General features: G+C 47.4%; 1 protein-coding gene across 5 annotated transcripts in view; it reads left to right on the top strand.

Annotated features, from left to right (window-relative positions):
- The window catches only part of LOC123030121 (ATP-binding cassette sub-family D member 1-like), a 107,193-nt gene that overhangs the window by 47,051 nt on the left and 32,343 nt on the right, over window positions 1-27,799 (top strand). For 4 of the 5 annotated variants that reach the window (XR_006416045.1, XM_044443750.1, XM_044443753.1 and 1 more), the window contains 11 exons: window positions 3,942-5,039; window positions 5,149-5,328; window positions 15,628-15,753; window positions 16,771-16,871; window positions 16,964-17,096; window positions 17,535-17,691; window positions 21,053-21,161; window positions 21,770-21,881; window positions 21,978-22,106; window positions 25,045-25,255; window positions 26,206-26,378. Coding sequence is in view for 4 of the 5 variants with exons in the window: in XM_044443750.1 (XP_044299685.1) it covers window positions 3,942-5,039; window positions 5,149-5,328; window positions 15,628-15,753; window positions 16,771-16,871; window positions 16,964-17,096; window positions 17,535-17,691; window positions 21,053-21,161; window positions 21,770-21,881; window positions 21,978-22,106; window positions 25,045-25,255; window positions 26,206-26,378 (2,529 nt within the window). In the remaining variant the exon portion in view is untranslated. The remainder of the gene's footprint in view (window positions 1-3,941; window positions 5,040-5,148; window positions 5,329-15,627; window positions 15,754-16,770; window positions 16,872-16,963; window positions 17,097-17,534; window positions 17,692-21,052; window positions 21,162-21,769; window positions 21,882-21,977; window positions 22,107-25,044; window positions 25,256-26,205; window positions 26,379-27,799) is intronic. The other variant, XM_044443751.1, reaches the window with a different exon arrangement.

The following is a 27,799-nucleotide window of genomic DNA, read 5'->3' as shown; positions in this document are numbered from 1 at the left end:
TTGCTGCACTTAAAAAAAAGCCCATTAAATGGTGAGATGAACAGTAAACACCAGTAAGCACATCCCCTGCCCACTGTCTAACCAGCTTGTTGCACTTTGGGTGTTTTACATATCCATGTAGCTGTCACCTTTGCAGGCAATTAAATAACATTTAATAATGGTGGAAATGGGGCCCAGAGTGAGCTGGTGAGCAGGAAGAAGGGGGCAAAGCTTGTGCCATTCATGCCCCCACTGACCACTCTCTCTTGCCATGTCTGGCACGTGACCTCGCTGAGGGTGGGGGTTTAATTCCAAGGGGATGTGGCTTAATCGCCTTCCCTGGGCTGCTAAATCCGAGTCAGTGTCAGAAAGCAGGAGGAGGGCACTCCTTTGCAAGGTGAAAACTGCATGAGATTGCCGCCCCCTTCCACTTCCTCTTGCAGGTAATTCCATTCTCCTCCTTCCATCCCCTGGCTGGAGCTAATTGCAGACAGGGCCGTCCCTGTTGAAGCAGCCTGCTCCAGGTGGCACCAGGAGGAAGCGGGTGGGGAATAAACAAAGGCAGTGCTCGGTGTTTGAATAGAGCACAAGACTTGTTAAAGTATTAGCCCTCGCTCTGGGGAGTGGCAGGAGCACTGACGCTTGGGATCCGCGTCAGGCATCAAAATGGCTTGGGACAACGCTGGCTTGATGACTGTAGCAGGGCAATGTGCAAGGTCTTAGGTTTGCTGCATCCATTTTGAGGGATGGAGACTTAATAGGGCAAGAGTTGGAGGAAAGAGCACCGGAGCTGACAATCAGAGGCGCTGTTGGCCAGGGAGAGGGTACATGCCAGGACTGTTGAGTTCCGTAGATGCCGTAAATGACATTTTGCCTCCAAGCACATGTACAAGATTGCACCTCTTCCCTGTAGACCAGACCAGACCATCCTTGTCTAGTTCTCTCCCATGTACTCACTCGGGGCAATCAGAATATTAGCTTCACTTGTTAGCACAGTTGGTAGTCTGGAAAGAAATATTTCATTGTCTCCTTGAAATGTCATCAAATTGGCACAATGTCTCTTATTTTGCAGAAGCTAGTCTGGTTTCTCTAGTCTTAGGGAGGGGGCGTCTGCCCAGACTCCTTTTGGAACGCTGTAAGATGTACTTCACTTCCCAGCAACAAACGCTGAATGCAGCAGCTCCTGTCAGAGTGTGGTGCAGACCCCCCCCCCCAGCACAAAATGCAAACCAAAACCCAAAAAAGCTCAGAGCATTCTGGTGCAGATGTTGAACCTCAGGCAAGGGGAGACTTACTGGAGAATAATTGCTGCCTGTCTAGCAGTCTTTCCCAGACAGTATGCTTAACTCCAGCCTGCTGCTGTGCATGAATTGTGCACAGGTTTTGAGAAGCATGCACAGTTAAATAAGTCAGAGAATCCCGTGAGCTTAAAAAAGGGCTGACTGCCGTGTCTCTGCAGAATTCACTGGCACAGACTAATTCTGTTCCATTTCTGCATGGATGTTAAATTGTGCCCACTTCGGAGATGGGACAAAATTGTCTCCTCCTTGAGGAGGCTCCCTGTTGTTTGTCTCTGAGTTCTTAGTCTGCCTTCTCACCATGAAGAAACGTGCCTCAAACCTTCAACTGGCACAAGAACACTTGGGAAAGGAAAGGGCCCCGGTGACAGAGAGTAACTCTTACATACTTGAAGTCAGGGGAAAGGAACCCATGGCACTCTGGATATTATTGGCCTCTAACTCATCATCCCTGGCCCTCTTGGTAGGGCTGATGGAAGCTGGAGTTGAACAACATCTGGAAGGCAACAGATCCCCCAGTCTCTTTGCTTTTTTAGCCAAAGTGCATCTGTATTGTGCATCTTCTATTGGAGTAACAGTGGCTTAGCAAAATTTAGGACAGTGGCTCCCAACCTCTTTTCAGTTGTGCATCCCTTGGCAGGCCATTTCCATGAATTGAAACTTTCATATTAGGAAAATGTTTGCAATTAATATACTTGCTGTTATTTCAAATTTATAGGCTGTAATTGTAAATAACTTGCCCAATATTGGGATTAAAAGGTAATGGAATAATAAGGTGAACAGACAGTGCAAATATATTTATATTCAAAACTCAAAAGATACAATGAATTCAAGTAAAAATATCACAGATTATATAAAAAACTACATAACATTAATTGATACATTACATTTGTTACTTTAACAATTTAAAAAATTAATATGTTTTGAAATAATATTTATAAAACACACAACAAATATTTTATACTTAACAGATATTTAATGCAATCCTTCAGCTTGTTTTGAGGCACATAATTTTTTGAAATCAGGTTCAACTGATGTAAGATACAGTCTTAAACCTGGAACTTCATACAGCTTATTATGGTGTTTCTTTTCTATAAAGATATAACAGAAGAAGCATGCTCATTGTAGTGATATGTTTGCAACACATTGTTTAAGGAGGGACTCCCCACCACTCACCAAAATAACAAAGTGAATGAATGGAGCTTTCCTTGAGGTTAAATGATGAAGAAAACTGGCATCACCACTCGACAGAACATTCAATTATGTCAACTTTTATGTCAACAGTCAACTTTTGACTGGTATCTTGTCTTGTGTGTCTGCTGACATATGTGTTTCTTCCTGCCATTATTCAGTCTTTTTCACATACCCCTAAATGTCCTGGTTCATACTCCTGGAGGTATGCATGCCCCAGGTTACAAATCACTGATTTAGGGAAAGGCTGCGACAATGCCAGGCTTTGGTCCATTAATTTCTGGGAGAAATGCACTTTTAATGGGTTAAACTGTTGGTAGTTAATGTTGGGCCTATCTTTGGGGTTCACCAGAAGGCCGCATGCTGTTTCCTGATTGCCAAACATATACTGATTTTCCTGGTTGTACATGTTTCTTCCCCAGTTCTGAAAGTTTAAGATGCCTGAGTTTCTGGCATTATTTAAGGTAAAAGATACTGGTATTCGGGGTATTTTGGGCCTATCCTTTTTTGCCTTCAGCCCTATCCACCATTGGAATATGGCCCCAGGAGCTATTTGTAAAGGAATCTGGCCCCAAGGCTGGAAGAGATTCCCTATTGCTGTGTTAAAGGCAAGAGGGCCAAGCATAGCTGTCTGATGGTGAGCAGATTTTGGGCCCTGTTTACAGATTCCGGTTTTAAGGGCTCAGAGGCATCTTTGACTCACTTTTTATGATGTGTGCTCTGAGCTGGTTAGCTCTGATTGACCTGGGGGTGGCATTTCCATGGGGTTGACTCATAAGAGAACACAGTTTCTCAGTCATTTCCCCCTTGCCCTTTTTATGGATGATGGTTGGGAGTCTCTGTTGTTTAACATTATACTGAGGATGGGGGAAAAATAACTAGAGCTTCCAGTGCTCTGGTCTCTAATGATAATTTGAAAGCAGTTTATTAAAGCGTTACAAACAAAAAATAACAAATGAGCCCCTGCTGTGGTGGCTCAATGGAAATGAAGCTGTTTGGGAGGTAAAGTATCATATGGGGGTTGCACTGTAATGCCTGGTCCTGGCTCTGCAGGCCTCATTTGAATTCTTCCCCTTGCCTGCCCTCAAGGGAGCCTGATTATTTCAGGCCTCCCAAGCAGGTCTGGCAACAAGCACCAGCCGAGGGTCCACAGTCTTGGACCTCTTCCTCCTCTTTACTACATCCTGCTTGTTCAACTGCCCCTCTCCCCAACCCAGCAAAGATGTCCTTGCTCGTTGCCTGTTTGCCTGACAAGCAAGCAAATAGTAGCAATGATGAGAAGAAAGATGAAGAGCAAGAGTGGCTGGTGAAAAGCGGGGAAGGTAGACGTGCAGAGGGAAAGGGCCCATGGAGGGGGCCTTGCCCAAGGTGCCTCTAAAACCTGAAGCCAGCACTGCCCCTAAGACCTGTGAACTAGTGCCGGAAACTTCCCTTGAGCACTGGTCATCTCTTCTTTCTCTTCTTTTTGCCTAGGATTTGGCCATGTTCCTAGGCTACCAGCTGCTGTACCAAATGGTTCTGCTGATGCTCCTAGTGCCGTTGTCCCCAGCTGCTCGGCCTCCCTCCTACCCATCCTTCTTGGTCCCCAACACTACCTTCAATCATCTAGCCCAAGCCCAGGACACAGGGATGCTGTACGTAGGTGCCGTCAATGCCTTGTTCCAGCTGAGCCCTGAGATGAGGCTGGTGGGGCGTGCCCGCACAGGGCCGGCCCCAGACAGTCCAGAGTGCCTCCCTTTCCGCAATGCCCACGAATGCCCACAGGCCCGGCTCACAGACAACTCAAACAAGCTGCTGCTGACCAACGAGCAGGCCGGGGAGCTGGTGGTTTGCGGGCAGCTCTTTCAGGGAGTGTGTGAGAAGCGAGCCCTTGCAGACATTGCCAAGCTGTTGTACCATCCTGAGGATCCTGGGGACAATCAGTTTGTGGCGGCCAACGAGCCACGGGTTTCGACCGTGGGGTTGGTGGGGCACCATGATGGCCGTGATCTGCTCTTTGTGGGCCGTGGGCTGACTGCAAAGCTCTCCGGGGGAATCCCCCCATTCACCATCCGGCAGCTGGAAGGAGCCCAGGCCTTCTCCAATGAGGGGATGGGAAAGCTGGTGGTGGGCGACTTCTCTGACTACAACAACAGCTATGTGGGTGCCTTTGCCTCCGACGGCTATGTCTACTTCCTTTTCTCTCGGCGTGGGGCCAAGGCACAAATGGAGTATCGCACCTACCTCTCCTGGAGCTGCATGGAAGACACAAACCTCTATTCCTATGTCGAGCTTCCCCTTGAGTGCCGGGATGCAAAAGGGCACATCTACAACCTGGCTCAAGCCGTGCATTTGGCACCTGGTTTTGCAGGGAAAGGGAAAACTATCTTTGTGGTCTTAGCCACCGGGCAGGGCTCCACTGCATCCCCGACAGCGCAGACCGCCCTGTGTGCGTACAGCTTGGACGAGGTGAATGCTGCTGTGGAGCGGACACGGCGGCTGTGCTACACCTCAGCCGGGATGAGTGCAGCCAGGGAGGAAGAGGCTGCCATTGAGTACGGCGTGACCTCACGCTGTAACTCCTTACCCAAGGTGAGCGGGGGGGAGAGGAGGGACGTGGTGGCCGGCTTTATGTGGGGAGAGCAATGTACTTGCACTCCAGCCTTTCTGTTTTCGCATTTTGTTGACTTTTTCCCCCCAGGAGTCCCCTGAGGCTTACCCCTGTGGGGATGAACACACACCTAGTCCCATAGCCAGCCGAAAGCCAGTGGTGTCTGAGGCCCTCCTAGCCACCATGCCGAGACTGACAGCTGTGGCAGCCATGGTAGAAGCGGGACATACCATTGTCTTCCTGGGGGATGGCATCGGGCAGCTGCATAAGGTAATGCAGTGGGGGAGGGGGTGCAGTAATTACAGTCTGAGCTGTATAGTGGATCCCAACCTGATGTCCTCTAGACGTGGTGGATAATAACTTCCATTGGTCCCTTGCTGAATGGGGATTATGAGAGTTAGCCCACCACAGTACTAGATTGGAGAAACACTAGGGACTAGGCTAGAAGAGGCTGCAAGATTTTCTTCCCCTGCAGGCCCCTTACATTTGGAATCCACTGCAGTTGATCAATCCCACACACCTTTGCACGTGTTAAAATAGGCATTTGTGTCACTCCCTCCTTATCCACTATGTATTTATACGGACCTGTACCCAGGGCCAGCCCTACAATGAGGCAGAGTGAAGCAGCTGCCTCGGGCAGCCCATGTTGCAAGGTCACAGCAAAGAAGGGAGAACTATGGGCCAAATGAATTTCACTGCACCCCTTACACTAGCCTGCTGTCTTCCGTGGGGTAGAGGATGTTGCCCCATGACCATCACTGAGGACAGATTCACCTGCCAGTCCAATCAGCCTTTGTATATGGAAGGGGAGGGGACAGCATTTCATCCTTTGCATCAGGCAGCAAAATGTCTTGGACCAACTCTGACCAAGTCTGCTTTTCTGCAGGAGTATGTGTTGGGGCTTTTGCTTTTGGTTCTTCCCATGTGGAAGAAAAAGCATCCCCTGCACTCATCAGCTGGTCGGATGAATATCATGAGCAAAGTGTGGATGGCGGGAGTGGCTATCTCTGGGCCCAAAAACACATTGCACACTTGCAAACACATCCAGCAAAAGCTGATAGCACCTTTGCCCCCCCACCCCGACATCTCATGGAAAAAGGCAGTTTGGGAGGAGGCAATCTGGAGAGAAGAAAGAACAGCAGTAGGGAAATAAACTGTAGGAAGGGCACTGCAGCTTGGCTACATGTGGCAAGTAGTTAGGCCCAAATGCTGTGTGTGTGTTTTTGTTAGCACTTGCTTGATTGCTGCAGCAAGGCCCCTAGCTTGGTAGGTTAAGTAACAGAGAATGGCACCTCCATCCCAGAAATTGCCCTGTTTCAGTAAGGCTGACAACTACTGAAGCAACTTTTGGCTTCAGGTCAAAAGTGTAGAGCTTGGGGCAGAAACCATACATGCCAGGTGGCTGTACCTTTAGCTCTAAACCCTTCTATGTTGAAACATGGATTAGAAAACTTGGGGTCTCATAGCCCAGGAGGCATTGCAGTAGTTCCTTTGCAGATCCTTGGAGATCCCAGTTGGGTATGGGAGATGAAGGATGGAATTACTAATGCTTGTTGCAAGACACAGAATGTAGTACATGGGCACAGGTTCAGCATCCTTAGCATCAACTCTCTTCATCTTCATAAACAAGTTTCAGAGATAGAGGCTCTCCAGGAGGTAGCCAACACTTAGTGGCACTTCTGAAACCAGGAATTACGATGGGGTATTCAACAACTGCGGAGTGAATTTTCCCTATATAGCTCTTTTCCCATGACTAGGAGAAGCAGAATGTAAATCTCTGCAAGCTTAAATTGCATAAGATGTATAGATTGCTGAATTTAGCTCTGAGTGCAGAATTTGGGTCACCATGGAATAGACTTAAACATCTTCGTTTTGTTGTTTAGAGCACTAGGCCATGCTTGAACTTAAATACTTCCTCTACTCACTTTCCACTCATTGTGGACCAACAGCATCCTGTACAGAAGTAGCTGATGTGACCCAACCTGTTTGTGGAGCTAGGCTGGATCTGATTTTTTTTTAAATTGCAGGTGTCAAGTAGTTTAAAATTGCAAGTCTTACATGTATTGTACCAGAGCCTACTTGCAGTCAGAGGACTCCTCTCCACGCCCTCTCAGGCAATGTGTGAAAGCTGACACAGGACAGCAAATAAGGTTGTTTTACTGTTTGCTCTAGAAAGGCCTTTTTTAACTTTGGATCTAGTTAATGAAAATACCAGTTGCTCCGTATCACAAAACCCTAAATTAATAGTGCCATGAGACAGTTTGTTCTTTTTTGTGGTCTCTGTGCATCATACATGTGGGCTTTGGCATCAGTGCAATGCTTAGATCGGAAGGAAACTCTGATTTGGTTAATGATGCAGAAGCATCTGGATGATACATCTCTCTCTCTCTCTCTCTCTCTCTCTCTCTCTCTCTCTCTCTCTCTCACACACACACACACACACACACACACACACACACAGAGTGGGGAGAGGGGAATGCGGGGAGAAATAAGAATATATATGGATAAAATCATAGAAGAACAAACCAAGGACTAACTGTAGAGGCTGTACATATGTCTTTATGTTTATATATCAAGGGCAAAATGAGCCATCAATCTGCAGATGTGGGTATGAGAGGGCAAGGAGCCACATCTGGTTTCTCTAAGGGAGGGATGTGAGAGAAGACCCTTCTGTGGCATTAGGGACCTACTATCAGTCCTACAGCTCTGGCAAGATTGCTGCACAAACTCATGGAGGATAAAGGCTACGAGTCCTGAACATTGTATGCTACCTTTAGTATTGGGAAGTTGCTGTGGAATATGGGGAGGAGGGTGATGTTGTTTCAAATCCTGTGCGTAGGTTGCCTGTGGAAAGCTGTTCAGCTGGATGGACCTTTGGTCTGATCCAGCAAGGCTTTTCTTACATCTCTGATACCTGAAATTGAATCAAGGGGCTGGTGTTCCTGGGCAGTTCGAAGGGCTTACGAGCCTTCCTTGAGATGTGGAGTATCAAGCACTCTGTCCTGTTCTGCCCACAGAATTCCACAGGCCAAGGTGTAGGCATTCTGATGCCATCCAGATGTTTTGGAGTACAGCTCCCAGAATCCCTGGCCATAATCCATGCTCGCTAGGACTTATGGGAGTTTTGGACTGCAACATCTCAGGACACTGTGTTGTGCAATCCCATGCACTGCTTCAGCATAGAACTGGACAGGATTTAGCCTTATGATCATCTTGGCCTTCCTTTTCTAAAGCCAGTTTCTGGACTGGAAGAGTGTGTGGCTCAGTGGCACAAACCACATTTTGCATATGGAAGATGGCATCTGATCCAGCCCTCTGCTACTGAAGGGTTCTGGATAGCTGAAAGATGCCAGGAGAGATCGGGCTGTGTGGCCCCAGGGAGTGGCTTACCAGCCAGAGAAACCACTGCTGGCCTTGACGGACAAATGATTTGACATGGCACAAGGCAGCATGTGTGTTCCAGCTCGGGAAATTGGTGTGAAATGGTGTAGGCTGCATTAGGTGAAATGGCTTGGAGTTGCCCAAGTGCTGAGCAAAAGTGCTTTGGTTCTTGCTCTTCTTTGCAATGGAAGGTTTTCCAAGTTTTTTTTGTTTTCAACTGGAAATTAAAGACTGGGAAAGGATAGTTATCCTCAGAGGACACTTGTTTTCTAAGGCTGCTCCTGTTAGAATGCAATGCCTTAGGTTGGGGTGGGTGGAAGATGAAGCTGGATTTAAGAAAGATCAAAGTAGACCCCATAAGGAGTGGTCTTTCTTGCTGTTCAAAAGATCTTGGATGAGGTGGAGCTTAAGAACTGGGCTCAGAGGGTGCGCATCATCCACACCCAGTTCCATCTTCTTTCAGCCTCAGGCTGAATCAAAGCAATGAATCAGCTGCTTCCTTCTCTCCACCTATGTCCTAATCTCCAGCTGACAGAGTCCTAGCATACACGCACACAGATCAGTGTTAGAGGCCTTACTCTATGGTCATTGAAAGAAGAGCCATTAGCCTGGTGGGGGTAAGAACAGGGCTTTCTTGGTGGTGGCCTCCACACCTTTGGAACTCCCTCCACCAGGAGATATGTCATTGCTGGCTTTAAAGCAAAACAGCACTTTAAAAATTCATTTATTCCAATTGCTTTTGGAGCTCAAAAATGGTTAGCTGCTATAGTTGTGTGTTTGTGTGTGTGTTTCATTGTAATAACATGTTCATGTTTTTGAAATTTTCTAAGCTGCCTTGTAAAGGCAGTGTCCCCTGAAAGCTGGGTCTAATACCTCTTAAATAGATACATATTGGGGGCTCTGTCCAAAAACATGAGGATCGATGTGCAATTTATGCCAGGTGGAGTGAGTGACTGTGTGTGTACGTGCGCATCTCCTGAATATTTCAGCCATCCCATTCACTCACCCCCCGCCCCCAGATTTCAGTTGCAGTATATCACAGTCCTATATCAGATGGATAAATCCTTGCTTTCCCAGGAATGATCTCTGCAAGCTCCCAACTGCACCAAACTGGTTTTCTTGAAGTTGTCCCTGGTTTGGGGGTAAAGTAGAGATTACTCAGATCGTGTTTCTGCAAGGATAGAAGGCTCCTTGGCCAGGACTCTCCTACTCTGTGCTCCCTGCTGCTCAGGCTTCCCCTTCTCTGCTGCTCAAGCTTCCCCTTCCCCACTTCAAGGCTCTAGCTTGGATCTTTTGCCTCGCTGGGCCGGTTTGCATGGATGGCTAGCCATTGGGCTATTCAGCGTGCAATAGCAGCTTGTCGCATCATTGCCTTGGTTAGCAAATGCATCCCAAAATGGGTGGCAGGCATGGGAGGACCCTGGACTTTATCTCCCCGCCATCTTTTCTGTTCTCCCACTGTCATGCTCTGTGTCCTGTTTTGCCCAGGGTTCTCCATTGCTGCACCGGCTTCCATTTCCTTAACAATCTGATCAACCTTTGTCGTTTGTAAAATCTCTTCTCCCTTTTGACTGCTTCTTTTTATCGCCCTTCCTTTTTTCTCATTTTTGTCATCTCTGCTCTACAGATTAGTCTTACTCATCATGTATCTGGCCTCTGTCTGCTTTCTCCTGCTGCTCCTCCCAACACCCAGGTGCTCTCCAGTGTTCAGGGAGCTTCTCTGTTTTCTTCTGCTGAGCCTTGGCCCTCAGGCCATTGCCTCTTCCCTTTCTTAGGTGTCCCTTTCCAAATGCCCTTTGTTTATGTTTTGGGTGTGTCCTGTTACACTCAATCATTCTACAATGCCTGGAGTCTGAAGTGTCTTAAATTACTATTATTTCAGAAATGGCATCCACTTTATTATTATTCTCTGCGACTGACAGGAGAAAGAGGTTTTGCAAAACAAGCAAATAATATTTAGCTTTGCCCTATCTATAAGGTTGAGCTAGGTTCGTATGGAGCCTAACTTGAGTGACCTTAAATGTTGCTTAATTCTCCTAAAGTCTGCACATGTGTCAGATTATTTGTTAAGAGTTATACCCTACCTTTTCTACATTTGATCAGGATATATTGGTTTCTCTCATCCTCACACTGACCCTGTGGAGTACATTAAGCTAAGATATGCTGACTGGCCCCAAATTTCCCAGTGGCCTCTGTAAGCATTTCTTCATGAGGCATTTATTGTGCACTTGTGATTCTTACTCATGGTTGTTTGTGGGTTGCTTAGGTGACATCAAGATCCTTCAGTTTTACTTCTGCTTTTTAAAAATGCTTTCCTGGGTCTTGGACTTTGGTTTTAGCAAGGGGGAAATGGACTGTTATTTCTGATGGTGAATGAAACTCTGCTTTGCTGGTTTTGTATTTGCACTCTCCAGCTATTAGAGAGGCAGCCAAGAAAAAACTTTTTGTGTAGTGCTTGGATTTCAGTTCCGTAAAAATAATGCAGCAGTTAGCAGTCTTCTGTAGAAAAGGTCTTGATCTAAGTGGGAAATAAAGCCTTGCTCTCTCTAGAATCTACCACTGGGCACATCCATGTGTTGTGTGAAATAACCTTGCAAATAAGCGATGGTGGTTAATTGTTCATTGAGCAAACAGTGGTATACTGGACAGATGATTGGGCTCATCGTGGCTTTTTCTCCCCATCTTTCCCGCTTGGTCCTCCAACCAGTATCCCGGTGTCCTTGCGGCACAACCTGTCTTGTCTCTCCACCTCTGCTCTGATTGCTCCCCTTTTGATTTGCCGCCATTTAAAAAGAAATCAGAACCTCAAAAAAGCACCGGTGGATTTTATTTTTTTAATGGACCCTGAGAATGGTGCAACTGCATTCATATTTTTAAAAGTATTATTTTGGTCTCTCATGAGCAAATGCAAGTATGCAGCTGTTGCCTGGTCAATATCACTGTCTTCTTCAGCTCTCAAAAGGCACAGTGAGGTGGTAACCGATTTGCCAGTGCCCAGTTGCTGAACTGTCAGTTGAAAAGCACCCGTTGAAGGTGCACCAACAAGTGGGTGGACAGAATCTTTCTGCTAGTTGCGTATTCCTCTCACTTTTAAGTGTTGAACTAACGCTTCTCCGTGGCTTCCACCTTTTCAACATTTTACATAGTCTCCTGGTACTTCAGAAAGGGAAATAATTATCACCCACTTTTTTGGAGCAGTTACTGTACATTTCCCTTCTGTTTATTTCTGGACTGTGAGATATAAAAAAATATATCCAGTAGAATCCAAGCAGTGACGATACGGGAGGCAAAATAACAAGCAGAGAAGTTTAATTTGTTCTTGCAAGAGCGGGCACCCACCTCACAGGTAGCGCGCCGTTCACACACACAACATTCACCTTTATCCCTTTCCCTGGCTCGCAGGCCCTGCCTCTTTTCCCCCATTGGCTGGGCTACTCAGAGGGCACAATCTTCTCCGTCCACCTACAACATACTACCCCTTGATATGATCCCCTCCTTGAATATGCAACCCATGTTCATGCTAATGAGCCCATTACCTATGAGAGGTGTGTCATTTACTATTCATAATCCTATTAAGTCTGCGCAGTTCCTTCTAAAAGTTCAGCAGGACAGCTTGGCCTTGAGAATTCTTGACGCCAAAATGTTTCTTAAATCTTGTGGGGAGGATGAGATAATGAGAACAGGCCTTTCTCCAGGCTCATTATCGCCAGTTGTAAAGTAATCAGTTGCCTGCTCTCTTCCACTGCCCCGCCCCCCACTTTTACCCTCTCTGGTATTTTTCGGGACACTATTACTCTTAATACAACTTATTTACATGATTCCATTCTCAGGCCTCTTGGCCCCAAGAAACTTCAATGATCCTGTCCTATTCCTGTTTTTATTTATTTTATTTATCTATCGATTTATATCCTGCCTTTTTCCTACAAAGGGCTCAAGGCAGCTTACATCTCCTCCTCCATCTTATCCCCACAACAACAACCCTGTGAGGTAGGCTGGGCTGAGAGTCTGTGACTGGCCCAGTCACCCATTTGGCTCCATGGCCGAGCCGGGACTAGAACCCAGATCATCTGAGTCCCAGTCCCATGCTCTTAACCACACTGGCTCTTTTTCACCACACTGGCTCTTTTTCACCCTTAACACTTAGTAACATTTCATTTCTCACATGGACCATCACATTTGCATAAATTCCTGTAAGGGGTTTTTTGGTTTTTTTGGCTTGTTTAGAACTGTTAGGGAACCACAGTAGCTGCAGTTGCAAAAACTACTAGCTCCCTCCTCAAAAAGCAGGAGGGAGTTAGTAGTTCCCCTTGGTGGAGTATTTGCATGATGCTAAGACTGCAGTTCTGTATGTCAGTGGGACTGCTGAGTAGACACGGTAGAGTTGCCCGATTAGTTAACATACTTGGATTAATGAGCCTCTCCCACATAAACCACTATGCGAAACATGGGCAAGATGGTTGTTACTGCCAAGGTGAAGGAAGAGTGGCAGAAGGGGAAGTACATGTGCAGCCATTTACTGAGAGATTTCCCTAGAATGACCCTCTCTGCACTTCAGCATCTCACTGTTTTGGGAGCCCATTGGTACCTGTGCAAAGCCTGGCCTTAGTGCAATAAGGCCTCTGGCATGCTTGAGCAGTCAAAGGGAAAAGACTGCCTCGTTACCTAGGCCTGGAAGCCAACAGGCAAGAATTTGTGTGGGCACAGGAGGTGAGCAACTGCTTGCATTTGCCTGTCCATCTGCAACACATACTTGTAGCCACATGCAGACAATGTCCTTGGGCTCCCCTTGCCTGGTGAAAATGTTGCTAAAACATGATTGCCACTGGTGTTTGGATTCTGCATATTTGTGCCCTTGTAGGCTTGTGATTTCATTCCAGGTAATACCATTATTATTTGTGTAATGGTCAGTGTTATACATCAAACTTTCAGCACACTTCTTTGCATGCTTACTCAGACGTAAGGCCCAGTGGAGCATGCCGTTTTGCAGCTTCGGCCTAGCAGTTGTAGACATCCTGCACTAGTCTGCCCAGAGATAAGCGCCATTTATTCGGGCTTACTTCTAGGTAAATGTGGGAAGGACAGCCATTGATTTCAGCTGGCTTGTGCACTGCTCTCTCTGTTTCTGTGGGGATGCAATTCCATTTATTTTCAAGGATTTCTAGCCTGCCTTTTAAGGCAAAGCTCTCACAAGATGGCTCTCATAAAAAGGATAAAATATCATTCCACTAAATGCCACTGGAGTTTAACTCCTGTTTTTTAAAACTACTATTTTGAAAGGCAGCATCACGGATATATTCATTTTAACAGCTAGATTTTAGGTGTTGCTTTTACCCATTATTTCTGTTTAACTTTTTTTAAATTGAGACTGCAAGTGTCTAAGGAGTAGACCTTCTCTCCCTCATTCCCACCATACATGTCGTCTTTCCCACACTAGCAGAAGGCCTGGTCCTACTATTAAACTGGGGTGAAGTAGCTGCCCCAGGCATCAGATGTGGGAGGTACCAGTAAAAAGTGGCAAACTATTCATTATACCCCTACCGCGGAATGGGTGTGCAGGCACTGTTTAGATCTCTTGTCTCAGCACCAGCATGCCTTGGGTCTTCCTGATTACATGTTGCTGCCTTAGATACCGTTCTACCCTTGCCTGAACAGGCCACTAACACCTGTACGTACACACAGGTACACTTGTTCACAAAAGAGTCAGCTGATGAGTCAACTCCTGCAGAATGAGCACTTGCACATATATTTGCATCATTGACACAGAGACAGCCTTTGCTTGACGGTCATCATAGCTGCTGCATTTTCAGGGGTCACTTCACCATCTCCAGAGCATCAGTGTCCCATAGAAAATCACAGCTGTCTTTCCTTTGCTCTCACCAGTTTTGTCCTGGGATTCAGGAGATCCAGGCCTTAGTGCTCACTGGGTGATTTTGGGTCAGTCATTGACTCTCAGCCTAGGCTACCTCATAGGGTGGTTGTTGTTCTTGTGAGTGAGGGCAGAATGGAGAGGAGGAACATGTATGACTCTTTGGGTTCCTTGCAAGAGGAAACAATGCAAAACACAAATATAATGTACAAAATACTTCTAAATGAAATTTGAGCCAATGTATGAGCAACATCCACAGCAGAGCTACATGTTGTAAGTGACATGGGGCTGGCTCTGGAAATGAGTCCTCCCTGCAAAAAGCCTGTTCACAGAGACTTAATTTTGGGTTGCTGTTTCACTGGCAGCTCCATGTTGTTTAAAATGGGTGGACAGGAGGTAGATCTACCAACAGATCTGAGTCTTTTTGTGAGAGCTTTTTGTGTCTCCTCAGTTGTTCAACAGTGGCAACAATTGTAAAGTTCACACACACATCCCCCAGCATACACATAGACAAAAAATAGGGTGCTGAAAAAGAATACAGGGTGAGAACAAGAAGTAGATTTTTATATGGAAGAACCTTGTGCTCAGATGTGCCCTGTTCCAGAATTCTGTATATTGGCTTGCCCAAGTCATGATTATGTCATTTGCTCTCTTTTGTGCAGTGGTCCTCAAACTTTTTCACCAGGGGGCCAGTGGAAAGGTGCCGGTGCTGGGTGCAGGCCGGAAAGGTGGTGCCGGCGATGTGCGTGGGCCGGCACGGGGGGGGGGGGCGCGTGCAGGTGCGCGCACTGAGGCAGGGGCGGGGTATGCAGTGAGGGGAGGGGAGGCAAGACGAGGTGTGGGTGCGCGCCATGAGGTGGGTGCAAGAGGCAGTGGCTTGCTTGCTTGCTTGGAGAGTGAGCAAATCGCTGCCTCCCCGTGTGCAGGGCAAGGTGGGCGGCAGCGGCAGGCATGCGCGTGGGTGCGAGCGCACGTCAGGTCCAGATGGGCATGGTGGGCTGAATTCAGCCCCTGGGCTGTAGTTTGAGGACCCATGGGTTAATGGATCTCATGGCTCCAAGAAAAAACTGAAATGGAACCCAGAAGCCTGACATAAGTCAATCTCCCTTAGAGCATGAACATGTATTGTTCATTTATCAATTTACTTATTTAATAACAGTGGCCAGCAAGGGAATTTAAGGATGCAATGTATGTAAGCACAAGGATCTAACATTTGTGTTCTTCATTTCTAGAATGTTATAGGTTTAGGGCCCTTAGTGGTAGAGGTGTATCCTCTAAACATCTTAGTAATGGGATCATTGTACTCCTGTTAATTTATCTAGGTTTATGTGAATGGCTCCATAGCACAAGTCTACAGCACAATCCCCACTGGCCAGCGCTCTCCGGTCAATCCAGACCTACTACTAGACAACAGCGGAGCCCACCTGTACGTGATGACAACCTCACAGGTGAGCTGCTAAGAGGTTTGCTCTTCCTCAGTTACCTCCTGCCACAGTAAGATTTGTTGTCTTCTGTTTGGAAAGGCTGGGAGATTTGTACCATAACTGCTTTCAGGGAAAATTGTGGTAGGAGTGTCACTCTTTATCTTTCTCTTTATGGATGTACTTTTGAGGTAGAAAACATATAGCTTTAATTGTACTGATGTGTGCAAAGCATTTTGTTTGTGCTTGAAGGTAACTGCTATTAGATTACTGGTTGTAAAAGGGTTCGGCCTAGCTATAGAAAGCAAATGCTGAGTTTGCAGAACTTTTGTTTTTGTTTACCTTCCTGTGAAATATGTAGCTTTGCTCTGTTGTTTGGAGGGGGGGCATGAAATATCAGATTCCCCCCCTCCCTTGGTAACATATTCCCTGCCAAAATCATAAGCCTACCTTTGCTTTCTCTCAACTTTTGTCATCCTCATTTATACTTTTCTTCTGTTGTTATAAAAGTCCAAATTCTGCCAAAAAACACAGCAAAAAATATCTGTTAGAATCTGACACTTTTGCTCTGCCACTTGCCCTATGCAGATGGTTCCCACTACTTGCACAATTCTACTTTAGCCATTGTGAGCAAACTGAAAATGAGTGAAAATACCCATTTCTGGAAGGAGCAGGTTGGCAGAGCTAGTTTCTGCCTCCTTCTGGAAAGGAGCATTTCCATTTTTTCAAGGCTTTCCCTAGGAAGCTCTAACTCTCCCTTGCATAAGCAGGAGGTCTTGCTTAAGGCATGTGGTTGGTGGGAGCCAGCACCTGTGCAACTGAACCAGCAGGATGAAAAAGATTTGGTGGAGGCATATGTGGATACTGCCCATTGGCTGCAGGATACAGCTGGAATGTCTACATTCCAGTGCAATTATTATTTTTTGGCTAATGAACACAGATTCAAGTTGTGGTGTTTGCTTTCTGAGTGCAGAATATGAACTTGCTTTTCTTTGGAAGACAAGTGCAGCCTGTAGCCAGTTGATGACTCTCTTTGCCATCTAGGTCTCCAAGGTCCCTGTCTCAGAATGCCCTCGTTTCCAGGACTGTGCCTCTTGTCTGCGTGCCCGGGACCCCTTTTGTGGTTGGTGTGTCCTGCAGAGCAGGTGGGTCCTTGTTGTGCCACTGCAGAATGTGAAGGTTTCCTTTAAAGGAAATGATCCATAATCTTTTTCACCATCTCTAACATGACTGGCAGGTGTACCAGGAAGTTGGAATGTGAGCGCCATGAAATGGCCAATCACTGGCTCTGGAGCTATGGGGTTGAGAGCCAGTGTTTGAGAGTGGAACAGATGTCACCAGCCAATCAGAGCCGAGAAGAGCAGACAGAGGTGAGCGAGAAGGGCAGGGTTAGGGGCTGGCTCATCTGTTGCCCTCTTACCTAGTGCATCTGTGGATTGAGGCAGCTACACATCACCTGTGCTTCCATGAAGCCCACTCCTGCTAGCAACTCGTATGGGCTGGAGATCTCCTCTAGCCTTCATAGCATTCAAAACTTTCAGGCCAAGAAAGGTTCCCAGCTGCTCCCACTGCCTTACATTCTCACCCCATTGTGCAAGGGGTAACTGTGATTTGGCAGAGCTGGTATTCATTAACTTGAGATCTGAGAACTGATTTTCCTCCTACATCGGCTCATTAGGTAAACCGGAAATTAACACCCCTACAATACCACATGGCTATCAAGGCCATCAGATATGAAACCACATAAAAAGCTGTAAAACCACGCAAGCCACAGTGTAGTACAAATGTGTGTCTCCTGCCCTGTCCAGGTCTCCCTGCTGGTCCCCCGTCTCCCTGCTCTGGCTGAGGGAGAGCATTACCACTGTGCCTTTGGGTCCCAAGACAGCCCAGCCCAGCTGCAAGATTCTTGGGTTCGCTGCTTCTCACCTGTTCCTCAGCAGGTGCCACCCACCCAGGAAGGCAAAGGTGAGCATGAGAAGTATGTATGCCTCTTTGCCTCACACGATTGCCCCTCTTGGGGCTGTTATTTGCGCCAAAAGGTGTAGCTAATTCTTGACAGGCTCAGAACTTCTATCGGACCAGATCCCTGTATGGCTGCTCTTCCTTCCAAAGAAAAGTGGCCAGCATAGGAACAAAGCATGTTTACTATGATGTGTAGGCTGGACCATATTCCTCCAAAAAAGATATTACTTGGGTTGCCAACATTTCAGCTAGCTCCTGCTTCTGGGCCTTTCAACACAAACCAAAAGACAGGCAATGCTTTCTGCCGCATGAGGACAGTTACTGCTGAACCACTGGGTGGGATGTCTGGGGTTGTGTAGCTTGGTGGCAGCTGAGAAGGACCCCAGACAAGGCCAGAAAGGAAGTGGAATTCTGGCGGCACCAGAATTTAACTCTGTTCCTTGGGAGCGGCTGTGACCATGTCCATTGGGATGCTGCTTTTGGCATGGAGCAGCCAGTTAGTGCCCCAAAACCATGAGGTCAGGCTTGAATCCTCCTGCCTGCGCCACATAATGCTGTCATTGACCCTGCACCCTGCTGTCATTTGCCCAGCTGGGGAAAGAAAGTTAAAATGGTGCATAGGTAAAGCCTCGAAGTTTTACTTTGTGGAGTGTTCCAGCAGCCCAGCCGGCCAAAGAAAGAGGAGTGTGATGTCCCCTCCAAAGGTGCCGGGGAGCACAACAGCAGTGAGAGGCAGGAGTTGGTGAGAAGAGCAGCCCTGCTGCCAACAAAAGTTTTTAAGAAAATGAACTCAAAATTGTAGGCCAGCAGAGGGGTCTCCCAGAAGGCTCCATCACAGAGCCTCTGCCCGAAGATGAGCGTCATTACCTGCCAAGAGTCTGCAGCAGCAGACTTCGCTTCAAAGAAAGTAGCCTTTGTTATTACTGGCTGGTTCAGCTCTGTGCTTCCAGTCACTGATACAGATTAGAACTGCCAAGTTAGACTTGTTTGTAGAAATGAGGAACATAATTGCCTTGTCTCCCTCGCTTTTGTGTACTCTCATATGCAAAAGGAAAGATTTATAGCATCTTCAGTAAGTAATCTAAGTGAACTGACCTTGAGAGTCAGAGCAGGCTTACCAAAGAGAATAATTTCCCTGCACAATTTTGTTTCTTCAGCTGACAAATGGGGGAGTAGCAGTTTTGCAAAATATCAAGCCCAAGGATTGGTCCCTTTGGAAAGGCCTTCATGGTTTTGCTATGAGTGCCATACTTCAGTTGCTTTGCTGGGGGTATATAGGGAAGGTGGTGGTTCTTCCCTTTCATGGGAGTCTTTTTTTGTAGACTATGGTTTCTATTTTCGCTCTTGCCTACTCATAATGGACCTTCATGAAGGCTTATAAACCAATTAAACATCTATTTAATCTGGGATCCCGTGTGGTGGTTAGAGGACTGGGGACCCAGGAGATCTGAGTTCTAGTCCCCACTCAGCCATGATGCTCACTGGATGACTTTGGCCAGCCGCAGACACCCAGCCCAACCTACTTCACAGGGTTGTTGTTGTGAAGATATAGTAGTACTAGGTAAGCCACCCTGGATTCCTCACAAGATGAAAACAGGGTATATACATGGGATGGTGATGATGATAGCATGTTTCTGATTCCTAACTCAAGCAGAGTGCTTAAACCTTGGCAGCAGGGGAGTCAGAGATCCATCCACCTTCCCCTTGCAGCCAGCACAGAAAGAATGGCATTGGCTGACTACCCTTCAAAGTCAGGAAAGCACCCTCAGAAAGGGCAGGGAGGGGAGGAGCCTGGAGAGCTCAGGATGTGCGTTATCCGGAGCATCTGGCAGCCTCCTTCCTGTGACTGCCCTGCCCCAGTTCAGATTACAGAGGGGGACTCCCATGGTTGGATGTCTCTTTATACCAAAGAAAAAAGAAGAAACTCTTCACATGGAAAATTAGCACATCAGGGAAAAGCAGGCTAGCCTGGGCTTGCTGTTGCCATGCTAGTTTTGTGTGTGAACAGAACTTTTTTTTTAATAGAAGAGGATTTGAATGTGTGAATCCCAACCTGCTGCTTGAAGCACTGGACAGGATGCAGATTTGCTTCCCCAGTGAGATTTCATTGGTCATTTTATTAAAAAACCTTCCCCGAACTAATGCCCTCCAGATGACTGGAAATTTTGGGAACCGTAGTGGAACACATCTGGATGGCACCAGTTTGGGGAACACTATACAGTGGTACCTTGGCTCATGAACGCCTCAGTTCATGACCAAATCAGGTTGCAAACAAAAATTCCATAAATATTTTGACTCAGTTTGCGAACTCCGCATTGGGTGGTGACCATGATTGCAACTATCTCCCCACCCCACCACCCCTGAGTGGGGAGATGGCCGCGATCGTGCTGGGGGTGGCGGGGAGATGGCCGAGATCATGCCCTTCTTTCCCGCATGAGCACAACCACGATCTCGGCCATCTCTCCCCTCAGCATGATCGCACCTGTCCCCCTCACCCAAGTGCGCCCATGTTCACGCCCGTCTCTTCCCCACAGCACGCCGGGATGACGGGCGCGTGCAGGTCATGCGGGGGGGGGGGGGGGCGGGATGATGGCCGGTCTCGTGCTTGGGGTGGGGGGAGCAATGGCCGCGATCTTTGTTGTTCTTTGTCACTTTGCTTCTTCACATTTTTCTGATTTAAAAAAAAAAATAGTTACAGAACAGATTAGCCTTATTTACATTGAACCTTATGGGGAAATTTAACTTGGCTCATGACCAGTTTGGGTCACGACCAGAGTCCTGGAATGGATTAAGTTTGTGAGCCAAGGTACCACTGTATTATATTTTTGTCAGTGTGGTGGGAGGTAGATGCAGCCCCATGTCATTTAAATTCCATTTTTCAGGCTTTGATCCATCCTGGACCTTCTTTGCCCATGTCCAAGATTCTAAAACAGGTTTGTCGATTTGGCTAGAGAAAGCATGACCCTTTAATGCAGCAACAGTGAAAAACCAGACAGATAATTTCAGAGGGGCTTTCAGCACAGCAGCCTAAATAGTGAGAGAAATGAAGAAGCCATCTGTATGTGTGGGGCATTGGCAGTTTCTGTTTTAATTTGATTTATTACAGGAATCAGGGAACCCAGAGTGGTTTACACATGGCCCTCCATTTTATTCTCACAACAGCCCTGTGAGGTAGGTCAAGCTGAGAGGCAGTGACTGACCCAAAGTCACCCAGTGAGCTCCATGGTGAAATGAACATTAGAACCCAGACCTCCCCTGTCCTGCACTCTAAGCACAATGCCACCCCATCCTGCATATTGGATAAGTGGGGGAGAAATTCCTGTGCCCAAATGGGTCTCACTTTTCTATCCTTTTCCTTTGTCAGATCATGTGACTGTGCCATTAGCACTGATGTTCCAGGACGTGGTTGTGGCCTCCATGGGATTTTCCTTTTATGACTGCAATGCCGTGAGCCGACTCGCTGATGCCACCCCGTGAGTGAGCACGGATGGGACTGAAAGGGTTGGGGGCAGCCGTTGCTGCAGGTTGGAGACAAAGAAGAGAAGCACCTACGAGGGCAAGGGGGACCAATGTGGGAGGGAGAGAACTTGGCTTAGTAAGAGACTCTAAGCTAAAGACAGAAACTGTGTATGCTCCTCTCACCCAGTGTTCAGAATCCTGCGCTAAACTCAGACTTTTCAGTAGAAAATGTGCGAACTGGGCATCTGTGCTTCTATTTGCTTGTTGGCGTAATTTATCCTGTTTCTGCTGCCAAAGAACTATGCAGAACATGGAAGTCCCGCTCTCTGATCACTGAAAGTCTCACCGAAATTCCCTGGCTTTTATGATTTTAACTGGCATTTTCAAGCCTTACATGCTTTCTGAAAGAAAGAAAGAAAGAAAGAAAGAAAGAAAGAAAGAAAGAAAGACAGACAGACAGACAGACAGACAGACAGACAGACAGACAGACAGACAGAAGCTGTGATTCCCAAGATACTGAACTTTATCAGGAAGCTCTACCTCTTTTCTTTACTTGTCCATCTCACATGGTCCTGGTTTCCCAGTTAAAGGCCCTTTTCTTTTGACCTCTGTCCTCCTGCAGGTGTGGAACATGTGTGGACAGCCCCTGGATGTGCCACTGGTGCCCATCTAGTCACCGATGTGTCCCGAGAGGGCCCTGCCAAGATGGAGAAGAGATTATTTATAGTCAGAAGGTGAGTAATTTAAACTTTACAGCTGTGTTTGCCTGGCTTTCCAGGATATGGAGGCGGGGGAAAAAGGAAAGGTTCTTTCTCCTCCATCTCTCCTAGCTCTCCACTGAAGAACTCCAGGGCCCAGCTGCCTGCCCTAGTATTGGGGGAATTGGAGAGATCCACTTGATCCCTGTTGGTGTAGAAATGCCACTGGACCTGGTCGCCTGGAATTTGCACTTGTTGAAGGTAAGCAAATTGATTAGAAGACCTAAGAAGGGCTGAAGGAATGAGAAAAGGCAGGGCTTGAAGCTGGGGCATCCTAGGTGCTTATCTCTGCTTTAATGTTCAATATGTTTGAAGCTGCCCTAAGGAACCTTGGAAATGGTAGTATTTGTAATGGTGCTTTTCACATAGGGCAGGCTTCCTCAGCCTGGTGGCCTCCAGAATTTTTGCAGTGCAATTCCCATCATCTGTTACCCTTGACCATGCTGCCTGGGGCTGATGGGCAGGGAGCCTAAAACCTCTGGGAGCACCAGGTTGGGAAATGCTGGCTGAGAAGAATTCCCTTGCCCTGTTACAGAACAGCATTCTCAGGATCCTTTGGAAGGTGTGGCTGTTTAAAATAGGTTGCAGAGTTTAAAAAATATCCTGTAGATCAGCTGGGGATTTTTGAGGAGCAGTGTGCTTGGGCTGCAGGACAGTTCCCTACCAATATTTTCTCCATTCCTTGTAAAGAGCACCCAAGGGATACAGCCCCTGTCCAGGGATGCTTCTGGCTGCAAGGGTGAGTGGGACTGAAGCTTTTGGTGGGGCATTGCCCCTTTATCTTAAGGAAGTTTTATTTTATTTTATTTATTTATTAAAACATTTTTATGCCACCCCATTCGCCGAAGCCTCGGGGCGGCTTACAACAAAAAATTTAAAATAACATTTTAAAATATATACAATAAAATACAAATATACACTATAAAACAAGCCGCCCTGGCCAAATAAAATTCAATAATATTAACATTTAAAATACTGCTTAAATAAAAAGGTCTTCGCCTGGCGCCGAAAAACAAATAACGACGGCGCCAGGCGGACCTCTCTGGGGAGCGCATTCCATAACTTAGGCGCCACCGCTGAGAAAGCCCTCCTCCGAGTAACCACCCTCCTAACTTCTTCCATGGAGGGCTCCCGGAGAAGGGCCTCTCCCGCCGATCTCAGGGGGCGGCTGGGCATATAAGGATGTAAGCGCTCCTTCAGGTAACCAGGACCCAAGCCGTTTAGGGCTTTATAGGTCATAACCAACACCTTGAATTGGGCCCGGACTTCAATGGGAAGCCAGTGAAGCTGACGGAGAACTGGAGTCATGTGAACATAACGTCCAGTCCCCGTCAGCAGCCTGGCAGCTCTATTTTGGACCAATTGAAGTATCCGGACCGTCTTCAAGGGTAGCCCCACGTAGAGCGCGTTGCAGAAGTCCAAACGGGAAGTCACCAACGCATGTGTCACTGTCGCAAGGCAGTCATTCTCCAGATAGGGGCGCAGCTGATGAATTAGCCGAAGCTGGAGGAAAGCACTCCTCGCCACTGCTGTTACCTGAGCTTCCAGTGAAAGCTCTGGGTCGAGGAGCACTCCCAAGCTGCGGACCTTGTCCCTAAGAGGGAGTGCAACCCCATTCAGGACAAGGTTCAATTCACCCTCTCCGAAGCCCGATCCACCAACCAACAGGACCTCCGTCTTGTCTGGATTGAGCTTCAGTTTATTGGCCCTCATCCAGCCCATTACCTCGGCCAGGCACCGGTTCAGCACAGCCACTGCCTCACCTGGATTGGTGGAAAACGAGAGGTAGAGCTGGGTATCATCAGCGTACTGATGGTTCCGCAGCCCACACCTCCTGATGACCTCTCCCAGCGGTTTCATGTATATGTTGAACAGCAAAGGGGACAAAATGGACCCCTGCGGTACTCCATGGCATAGCTGCCATGGCGCAGAGCCATAGTCCCCCAGCACCACCTTCTGGAACCGGCCATTGAGATAGGAGCGGAACCACTGCAAAGCAGTGCCTCCAACCCCCAATCCCGCAAGCCTATCCAGAAGGATACCATGGTCGATGGTATCGAAAGCTGCTGAGAGGTCCAGCAGAACCAACAGGGACGCACTCCCCCTGTCCTTCTCCCTGCACAGGTCATCATACAGGGCGACCAAGGCAGATTCAGTACCGTACCCGGGTCTGAAGCCGGACTGCAATGGGTCCAGATAATCAGTTTCATCCAAGAGTGCTTGGAGTTGTCCCGCCACCACTCGTTCTAACACCTTGCCCAGAAACGGGATGTTGGCCACTGGTCTATAATTAGTGGCCATCTCTGGATCCAGTGACGCCTTCTTCAGGACCGGTCGGACTACCGCCTCCTTCAAAGGGGCCGGCACCCGACCCTCCCTCAGAGAAGCGTTAACCACTTCCAAGATCCAGGTTCCAATCCCGTGCTTGGAATCATTTATTAACCAAGACGGGCAAGGGTCCAAAAGGCAAGTGGTTGGACGTACTCGCCCAAGCACCTTGTCCACATCATCGGGCCGCAATAACTGAAATTCATCCAATAAATCTGGACCAGACGGCAGCATTGGTGTCTCCTTTGAAACCTCTGAATCAATAGTGGTGTCCAGCTCGTGACGAATCTGAGCGATTTTCTCCCTGAAATGCCTGGCAAAGTCGTCACAGCGGGTCTTTGAGGGTGGAATCAGGTCTTCCTTTGGACCTGGACGGACCAGGCCTTGCACCACTCGAAAGAGCTCCGCCGGACGGCATTGTGAGGAGGCAATGGAAGCGGAAAAGAATCTCTTTTTTGCTGCCCTCACCGCCACAGGATAGGCCCGATAGTGGGCTCTTAAGTGTGTTCGGTCAGATTCATCTCGTGATTTCCTCCACCTACGCTCTAGTCGTCTCCCAACCTGCTTCATCGCCCTCAATTCAGGAGTATACCAAGGGGAAGAGCGGGCTCTGCCCGGTGGGAGAGGACGCTTAGGAGCGATCGTGTCTACAGCCCTGGTCATCTCCCCATTCCACAGTTCGACCAGAGCCTCGACAGGAGCACCCGTTAACCTTGGTTGGGTAGGAAGTGAACAGCGTCCGAGGCAGGACTGGGGTTGGAGGGGCAGGTGGGCTGTGCAGGGCCCCATCTCACCCTGTCCTCCTCTCCAGGGCCCAGTGACACTCTCCTGTGTACTGGAGGTGGAGGGAACCCCAGTTTTGGTCCCAGCATCCCTGGAAGAAGGGGACAGGGGAACTTCCCAGCCTGTGCAATGCCTGCCCCATGCCTATAGCTACACACAGTCTGCCCCAGAACTGCATGTCCCACTCTACATCATGGTCGGGGATGACCAGCGCCTCGACAGCCATGGAGACCTGAACGGTAAGGAATGGCCAGCCAAGGTTGCATTTTTGTTGTTCTAATATTCCCAGGCTTGTGTATGAGATGCATGTAGGCCCGCAGGAGCACAGAATGTGGCTGGGTGCAGAATTCAGCTTCATGAGAATCTCAGCTTTAAGTTTAAAACAAAAAGCAAAGAGATATATGACAGTATATGGACAATGCCTGATGAAGTTCTAAAAGCTAGAGGGGAGTGGAGGAGTAACATTTCCAGTGTTGGATATGGACTTTGAGTGACCCATATAACTCTTTCTGCTCTCCTCAAAGTATCGAAACCAACTAACCAAACAAAAACATAGTCATCAGCATAATGTTCAGATGAATAATATATATAATAAATAAAAACCAAAAATTGTCATGAGTAAGAAATCCAAATCCTCATTTAGGATAAAATTCTAATCCTAACCAAATTTCCACAAGCTTTCAAGTTCTTGAGGCCCCCTCATCAGGCTAAGTGGCGCAAGAGGCAAGAAATGGGGGAAGAAACAGAAAGGCTCAGCAATTGGCTAGATTTTGGGACCATACAGTCTGCTGCAAGGACACCATTTTGAAACTCTGATTGTAGATTGGCTGAGTCACTGGTAGGTGTTGCAGGTATCTGGTAATACACAGCAAGCTAGGACAAAGGAGCAACAGCGAATGCCTGTTTCTAAATACATAAAGGCTGGCAACAACTCAAAATCTGCCTCTTACCCTGGCAGTCCGTCAGTGGAAAGAGAGCAAAAATAAAGAGCAGCATGGCAGTCTCTATATTAGCAAAGCTGGAAATTCAGGTTAGGCAATGCATTGGATAGAAAAGTCAATTATATATAATGACCTGGTTTGCACAAAACAGCAACCCAGAAAATGGGTTGAGCATGGAGGGCTGTTGAATTGTGGGTTGTTGTTACTTGGATCCATCACTTCTTATCTTCTTGCCTCACCGGTGTCAGTGACTTTGTACAATTGTTCTGCTGGCCGTTCTGACTGCAGCCGCTGCAAGGCTGCCCCCCGGCGTTTCCGCTGTGTCTGGTGCCAGCTGGAAGAAGGGCCTAGCTGCGTCTATGAGGAGCAATGCCCCTCCAAAGTTGGTGTGGCTGCTTGTCCATCGCCAGTCATCCACTCGGTAAGAATCACCACCGATGCTCCAGCGTGTCCTTTTGCCTCGTGCTGCAGTACAAAGGCTGCTTCTTTGTCAGGTTTTTGGACAGTGCTTGAGCTGGGACATACAGTAGATGAAGATCCGTGTATACTAACTTGGACCCAACATGGCAATTTGCCATAGTTCTGGGCTGTTTCAGTTCTGGCTCTCAATTCTGGTTCAGGTATCTGAATACTCTTCCATTTGAAGACATTCCCTTAATCTAGAAAGCCAATATTTTGGGGAGAGGTTTGTTCTAGAATCATTCTCCTGGACATCTTGAAATGTTTATGCAAGCAAGCAAGTTCTCCACTTTGAAGCTCATTTTATAGTCTTTGCTTTTTTCCACTTTTCACATGAAAATGTGAGTGCACTTTTTGAAATGTGCATGTCAGTGGTGTACACACAACTCTGAAATGTATACATTCTTCTCTCATTAATTTAAAACACCTTTGTGCGCAATTCAGTTGTTATACATACTTTTCAAATGCATCCAAGCTGTCAGACACAATTGGTTTTTTGTCTGCAAATCACATTGTGAAATGTATGAACTTTGGTCACCAATTCCGTTTGAGTCTGTGTTCATTTGGGTTTGTGTAAACTGAGTAAATCCTGAGTAAAAAGTAGAAGCATGCAGATTTCACATACATGCATACATCTAGTTTTCTGTATACAAGATAATGCTTTTTTAATATGAAGGGGTATTCAGGTACCTTAGTCTACTCCTTGAAATACAATCTGAGGTTGCATAACCCAGACATAGAAAATTCAGTGAGAATTCGGCTTGTCTGCTGTGTGTGTGTGTGTGTGTGTGCGCCCCTCTGGGGGCATTCCCTACCTCTGCACTGTATCTGCAAATGAGGAGAGGGCGATGCCAGCCCTCATCCCTCTGCTGCTCTTTTCATCACTCCCTGCATGTGAAGGCTGACCTTCTGATGGAGAGACACCTCTGTATCTGTGGAGAGAGGCTCTCCACACCATTTAAAATCCTGATCTTGTAGCATTTGGAATCGCTTCCCTGCAAAGAGAGATTTTAGCTTCTGGGGCTGTTTAGCTTAGACAAGAGACAAGTAAGGGGAGGCATGACAGAGGTGTACAGACTCATGCACAGTGTGCAGGAGGGGGATAGGGAAGCATTTTTCTCCCCCTCGTATACTGGAAGCCAGTGGAGGAGTCCAGTGAAGCTGAGAGACATCCCATCGCGGTGAAAGATGGAAGACAGAGAAATGAAGGACCTTCACAAAGTGCTTAGTTAAACTGTGGAATTCACTTCCATGGGGAGCAAGACTGTGATAGCTGCCAGCTTGGCTGGCTTTAAAACCGGATCGGACAAATTCCTGGAGAGCACAGCTACGAACGGCTACCAGTCCTGATGACTCTGGGCTGCCTCCAGTGTCAGAGGCACG

Source organism: Varanus komodoensis, unplaced genomic scaffold, assembly GCF_004798865.1.
Source record: "Varanus komodoensis strain SLA01 unplaced genomic scaffold, ASM479886v1 scaffold42, whole genome shotgun sequence".
Classification (NCBI taxonomy): Eukaryota; Metazoa; Chordata; class Lepidosauria; order Squamata; family Varanidae; genus Varanus; species Varanus komodoensis.
This window is presented reverse-complemented; position numbering and strand designations above follow the sequence as displayed.